Source organism: Paroedura picta, chromosome 3 (assembly GCF_049243985.1).
Source record: "Paroedura picta isolate Pp20150507F chromosome 3, Ppicta_v3.0, whole genome shotgun sequence".
Classification (NCBI taxonomy): Eukaryota; Metazoa; Chordata; class Lepidosauria; order Squamata; family Gekkonidae; genus Paroedura; species Paroedura picta.
In genome coordinates, this window is record NC_135371.1 from 64,288,365 (window position 1) to 64,295,663 (window position 7,299).

General features: G+C 47.5%; 1 protein-coding gene across 1 annotated transcript; it reads left to right on the top strand.

The window, feature by feature from the left end:
- Window positions 1–3,760: 3,760 nt before the first annotated feature.
- LOC143832139 (actin, cytoplasmic-like) lies at window positions 3,761–5,295 on the top strand. The gene has a single exon (XM_077326040.1). The coding sequence runs from the start codon at window positions 3,877–3,879 to the stop codon at window positions 5,080–5,082; it is 1,206 nt and encodes a 401-aa protein (XP_077182155.1). The 5' UTR covers window positions 3,761–3,876; the 3' UTR covers window positions 5,083–5,295.
- The last annotated feature ends 2,004 nt before the right edge of the window (window positions 5,296–7,299 follow it).

Genomic DNA, 7,299 nt, shown 5'->3' on the forward strand with positions numbered 1-7,299 from the left:
CCCGCTGGGAGGCACTGCTAGCAATGCCACACCAAGGGGGAGCCCCAGCCATGACGGCCACCGGAGAGCACCAAAGGTGAGCCAGTGGCAGAGTGGCTGGGCAGCCCCCGAGGCAGCAGCTGGGGAGGAGGGCGAGGAGGAGCCGCAGCCCGCTACCGACTGATCTACGGACCGGTCACCAGACCGGGGGTTACAGACTGCTGCTTTAGAGCATTATCACCTGAATTTTCTACCCATATTGGCACCGAGGTGGATTGCACAGCTACAAAAACACATAAAACAAATTAGCGTTAAAATGATAATATACATTGCAGTGAACCCAAACTTCTTGTTTTCATCCTTACCACAGTTCTGGGAGTTGGTGGCAATGCTGCTAAGAGGCCCTTGCTACTTCTGCTGCTGTGGCTCTTTGCTTGGGTTCATGAGCCCATTTCCACTCATTATACTGTTGCAATATTAGGCATGCTTAAAAGGAAGCCACAGGCAAACACAATGCAAGCCACTAGCAGAGAACTCTGGTAAGCTAAAGGAAAACAACTTGGAACCTCAGTGATTCAATATGTTTCATAGCTTTCACTTCATTGCCTCTCTTTAAGAAGAAGACCTGGGGGGAGGGGATGTACCCTATTTTTTACTACCTGAAGGAATCTCAAAGAGACTTACAGGGGCTTTTCGCACACCTTCAAAATCGCTCAATGGTTGCCAATTGAAAACGCTACTGATTTGCCATTATGCACAACATCGTTGACAATCTGCCACACACCTGAAACCGATCCGCAAAAAGCGCTTCCTTGTAGCGCTTTCAGGGAAATCCCCAAAAGTGGATTCACCCTCCGGAAAGCGCTACACTCCTGCAACCAATCTGCAACACTAGCGGGAAAGTTCTGTGCGTTACCATTGTTGTGGTTTCTACAAAGTCCCTCCCCCTGGCTCTCTCCTCTGATCTTCCGGCGAAGTGATCGCCATTTTTTTTTCTCCGAGCGAGCGAAGTTCAACCCACCAGCAAGCCTGTTTAGAGGCTTCCCCGGCTTCAGTCCCTCCCCAGAGCTGTTTATTCACTAAGCACAAACAACAGACAAGCCCGTTTGCTGATGTATTTTCCCTTTATTTTTTACACTGTTTTCGGCCGAAAATCGGGCCCGTGAGGGGGGGGGATTTTTTTTTTCACTTGGGGGGAGCGTGGCAACGATGAAACGACAGCTCAAACACACCTGCCAGCTGATGGGTCTCTCTGTTGCAACGAATCAACACATATTCGTTGCAATGGGTGTGTGTTTTTTTTTTTAAACCTTTCTTAAAGGGAAAGGGGCTGTTTGGGAGCATGCTAACGGCTGCCCATTGGCTGCTTGACGGCCAGGGGCGGGACGAGCTCGGCAATAGCGCTTCCTTTCTAGCGACTTTTGCTGAGACCGGAAGCTTGTGGGAAACAATAGAAACGCAACTGGATTCCACTACAAAGTCAGGTATGCATAATGACGAATTGCACTATTTTAAATGGCGATTTTTCGTTCAGCAAACAATTTGCTACAAGGATCCCGGTGCGGAAAGCCCCACAATCACCCTCCCTTCCTCATTCCACAATAGACACCCCATGAACTAGATGGGACTGAGAGAGCTCTGAGAGAACTGTGACTGGCCCAAGGCCACCCAACTGGCTGCATGTGGAGGAATACCAGGGAATCAAACCCAGTTTTGGAGATTAGAGGCCGCCACACTTAACCACTACACGAAGCTGATGCAACTGGTATGCAGCACAGCATAGTTGCTGGATATCTCAGCTGTACATGACATGGCTTTTAAGAACAGCTGTCATTCCACTGTCCTGGCTTTGAATAATCCTAGACTTCTGAACATGCAACAAGTTCTCTGAGAAAACTATAGTGGACGCTTGCAGGACAGACAAAAAATCATTGCGCAGTCCAGACCAATGGCTCCCATAACTGATAGCGATTGTGTTCAAATCCTTCCACCCCTATTTAGTGCTGACAAAATGTCCTGAATCCCAATGTCTTTAGGTCATTGCAGGTAGTATGTTCTGTTTGCCCCTATCTGTGATGAAAGTTCATCAGGCATGTAGCAGGATTCCCCTTGACTACCAAATGCTATATAGTACACTAAGCAAGTTCAGCTGGTGGGCATAGAAAGAACACACTGCTGCCCCCCAGCTTTGCCACCAGTTTGAATGGGCTCCCCTGCTTAGGTTTGTCTCTCTGAGGCCGACCCTCCAGCACTGGAATTAGTTGCCTTAATGACAATGCTGACTGAATGCGGGAAGAACAGTGCTGCTTCTCTGCCAGTCAGAAGGAATTAAGCACATCTGCAGGCAGATTAGCCACACAGATTTTTTTTTAAGTCAATTCCCTGTAGATAGCAAAAAAGAGCTCCTTTAGTCAGGGAGAATGAATTGCATTGCTCTTGATTGGTGACTCTTCTTATTCTAAACCTTTGCCCAGTACCTTGAGGAACTGAGCCAGGAAACTATACCCTTAAGACAATTACAAGATCCTGTCTCCAAGGGGGACAGGGAGATCGAAGGGGAAGGAGCATGCCCAGGCCAAAGACAAATTACCTCTTATACATACATGGAACCATGTAAACAGCACAAATTCCACCACAGAAACCCATACACTATTCTGTCTTCTAAAAGCTTCCAACTACTGCCACAGGTATAATCAACAAAAGATCAACATCTGATTTGGCAGGTAGGACTATCAGAATGCCCAGAATTCAGGGTTTTCCTGGCATCTCACTAGAGATCACCCCTCCGAGCTGCATGCAGGGGAGGATGATGGAAGTGACACTCGGGGGAGGGTGGGCCCCAAATGGGGATGGTCCAGCTTTTCTCCTTCCAAACAGCCTTTCCCTGACTTCCACCTTGTTGAGTTCTGTGACAAAAACGGTTAGGCCAGGCATGGGACAGCACTGGACCAGCCCCAATGTGATGTCGTCAGGAAGCAGGAATTTGGCCTGATCCAAAATGAGTGCTGTGGCAGGTCAAATTTTTCATCTGGAAGCAGTCTTATCAGATAATCTGCTGACCAGGCTTTTTGGTGATCTATTTCAACAAGTCCTAAATACATCTGAGAAACAGGTAAGGAAAGAGAGAGAAATGTACAGCTGGTCAAATACCAGAAGGAAGATTCTGGAAAGACAAATGAAAGTAGCAGTGACAGTTCACTCCAGAGTGTAGCATTGCCTCTGTGCTCTTTGCCCTGCAGAGACTTGTGTTTGCTTTCCCAGAGGTAGCCAACACTGGAGTTGTGCTGTGAAACAGGAGTGTACTACTGCTTACCGGGCAACCTTATATATATATTTACTCATAAGAAAGCTGTGTTTAGTGGGACTTTCATTCCAAAAGCATGCATTGCACCCTTAGCCAAAGGTCTTTTTTATTGTCAGAATACAGAGAAAAACTAATAGAAGCAAGATCTGCCATGGAATCCTATGTGAGGTTGGCCAAGTTCCTTATCTTCATTGTGTCTCATGATCTTCATGTGTGAAGACAGACTAGCTCTATTCTGTCCTTCAGCCTATATAGTTCTGGGGTGATAAGCATAAGAAGGATGACAGCATGTTTATACCATGGAGCTCATGCAGGCTCTTGAAGAAGAAAGTGTCACCAGGCAAACTCGTTTTAGCTTCATTTCTGCATCTTCCATAGAATAAGAATGTATCTAAGGAGATCCATCTTGCCTACCATTGTTATGATGTAATTGCATTCTGGCTTTGTCATGGACAATTGCCATGGTAACATGACACCTGCCTTCTTACTGATACAAAGATTCTCTCTTTCACGTGGAGGCTGCCAAACTGGTGCCAAGTCTGGCAACAGTGTCAGAGCTAAGTAGGATAGCCTCACAAAAGATCCATCTTGCAATGAGCCACTCTAAGAAACCAAAGAGTCCCGGTCCTTCTCCTGCAAGCCACAAGCCTACTTCAAGGAGCCATCCCTCAGCCTCCATATCAGGATCAGCAGAGAAGTATAAGGACTACGCTGCTGTTGTAATAGACACAGGCACTGGATACACCAAGAGTGGGCTAGCTGGGGATGAAAAGCCAAGATCTGTTGTGCCAAGTGTAGTAGGGGTGCCCAGGTACAGAAGCAAGGACAGCCCTTTGTACTACATTGGAAAGAGCATTCCACAGAAGAAAACAGAGGTGAGTACACATGTAGTAATGACTCATGGTGTGGTGACAGATTGGGATGCCCTGGAGATGCTATGGCACCATGTCTTCTATACAGAGCTCAGTGTGTGCCCTGAAGAACTAGCTGTCTTGGTCACTGATGCTCCCATGTCCCCAACCACCAATCGAGAGAAAATGGCTGAGCTACTCTTTGAGAACTTTGAAGTGCCAGCCATGTTTGTTGCTCACCAATCCCTTCTGTCAGTGTATTCCTATGGGCGCACAGGTGGGCTGGTGATTGGCTCTGGCTATGGGACATCCTACACTGCTCCTGTCCATGATGGATACATCTTGCCTCATGCCACCTATCGACTTGACATAGCAGGCAATGCCCTGACAGAATATCTAGCCAAGTTAATGGGAGAATGTGGGAATCCTTTTCAAAATGATGAAATGGATGTGGTGTGTCAGATCAAGGAGAAATGTTGTTATATCCCTGAGGATTATGAGTCTGAACTGAATGCAGATGAGAAGAAATACCTCATGGACTACACTCTTCCTGACAGGCAAGTCATTTCCATTGGCAATGAACGCTTTCGCTGTACAGAAGTCCTCTTCAATCCTACCATGCTAGGTTTCCCAGAGGTGGGGCTTCATGTCCAAGCCATGAATAGCATCAAGAAATGTAAGCCAGAGAGACAAGCAGATCTGCTTTCGAATGTGCTGCTGGCTGGTGGTACCACTATGCTCCGTGGCTTCTCTGAGAGGATTAAAAGGGAACTTCAAAAGATGGAGCCAACAGGCAAAGTGGGAATCCTGGCTTCCCCCAACAGAATCTTTTCTGCCTGGCTGGGTGGCTCCATTGTAGCTTCACTCAACTCCTTCCAGAATGTGTGGATTAACCGTCAGGCCTATAATGAGAAAGGGCCCTTCATTGTCCACCGGCACTGCTTCTGACTGAGGAGGAAAGCCAAAGTGATAGTGCTTGTGGATGACACAGGGATGTCACAGAGGGATTTTTTTTGTTTGTTTCCTGAGTCAGCTCAATTCATCCCCACCCTTGGAGAAGGAGTCGAGACCTCAGAATAACCTGGAATTTACCGAATCCCGTGGATGTGTAAGAGATGTTTAACAGGGCCATAGATATTAAAGTGTGGTTATTACAGAAAATTATCATCTTTTAATTATGAGGGAAAAGTTATGATATTTTTCACATAAAGGTAAAGGTAAAGGTATCCCCTGTGCAAGCACCGAGTCATGTCTGACCCTTGGGGTGAAGCCCTCTAATGTTTTCATGGCAGACTCAATACGGGATTTATATATACACACCAAAAATGTCTTTCCTCACACAGGTAGCTCCCTGCTCTTTTGCCCTATCCCCCCAAGTCAACACATTCTTCTCCTGAATCCAAGGCTTTTGATTCATGTTCTCAGAGAGTTTCTCTTTCCCTCACATAATCTTCACATTAGATAGATAGCCAGTGTTCATTATCTGAGAGAATAACGCAGTGAGCCCTGCTCAGAAACCCTGTAGATGTTGGGAGCAGAGCTGTGAGTTGGGACTTTGTATAAAGTAACACAGGAATGAAGACATAGCCATTGTAGATTGCATGTGTGCTCTTGCTCATGAATGCCACTACTAATTTATACAACTACTAGTAAAAAAGCCCGCTGCAGTCAGGAATGCAGTGGGTGCTAGTGGGGTATTGGAGAGGGGATACAGACAGACAGAAAGAAAGAATGACAGAAATAAAGAGAGGCAGGCAGGCAGGCAGGCAGGCAGGCAGGCAGGCAGGCAGGCAGGCAGGCAGGCAGAAAGAAAGAAAGAAAGAAAGAAAGAAAGAAAGAAAGAAAGAAAGAAAGAAAGAAAGAAAGAAAGAAAGAAAGAAAGAAAGAAATGGGGCAGCAGCCATTTTAAATTGACAGGGAAGGCCGAGGGGACGGGGGAGGCTTCCCTCCTCCCTCCCGGCCCCCCCAAGAACCAGGGGAGGGGAGGAGGGAGGCCTTTCAGAACTATGGCCCAATGATTGGGCCAAAGTCCTGAGTGGGCATGGCCTGTCCGAGGCAAAGCGCATCCCGATTGGGCCCTGCCTCAGACAGGACAGACCGAGTTTCCACCCACCCACTCACCCACCCCTTAGGCTTTTATTTTAACAGTGAAGTGCTGTTAAAGATTGCTAATCTGTAACCATGAGCATCTAAATAAAAGGGGTAAGGGGTCCTGTGGGGAATTTGGTGTTAAGGGTTATAGGCCAATCAGGTCCATCACTGATGCCTGTATGCCTCTTATTGGCTGTTCACCCAGTGGCTGCCCAATCAGATTAGAACTGCCGCCCCTAACTGTCCTCCCACAATTTTGCCACTTCTTTGTTGGCCCTCAGACACCTCTCTTGAGGTGAGTGATCTGCTGGGGTGCATGGGGGCTTTTAAGCTTCACCCTCCTGAGGCAGTGGCTTCTGCCTACAGAACTTAGGGAAGCCACCCTGTGTCTTCTCTGAGGTGGAATGCCCACCCCATCACCACCCCAACCGCTTGCTTCCCATTCTTAAGGACCCTGGGGCACACTAGCTGCTAGGACATCCCTCCTGCCCACCTGACATGGAGGCTGCCAGCACATGCCTCCACGCCACCCCCCACTAACCCTGTGGCATGCCTGCAAGCCAAGAAAAGCCTGACGGCCCGGCCTAAACTGCAAACTGAGGGGAGAGTCAGGGTAAACGCCAGGGAGAGGCCCCCCCTAGAATTTCACCTCCAGACTACAGAGATCAGTTCCCAAAGAGAAAATGGATGCTTTGAAGGGTGAACTCTCTGGTACTGTAATTGGGGACGCCAGTCCCCAGGTGGGAACTGGGAATGCCCTAGAATTATAGCTCCGGACTAAAGAGATCAGTTCCCCTAGAGCAAATAGATGTTTTAAAGGGTGCACTCTCTGGCACTATAACTGGGAATGCCAGCCTGCTGCTTACCTAGTGAAGCATAATACCAAAGTTACCCAAAGCAAAACACATGAGCAAAGATGTACCAAATTGAGGTGTCCTTATGGCAAAGGGTGAGATTTCTCCAAAATGATCAAATCTGAGGGAAAGGTTGTAGGACTAGTGTCATATAGACTATGTATCCATTCTATGTAGCTCAGTACCAGTTTATCCCTGTAGTAGCACGTGCTATGGGCCC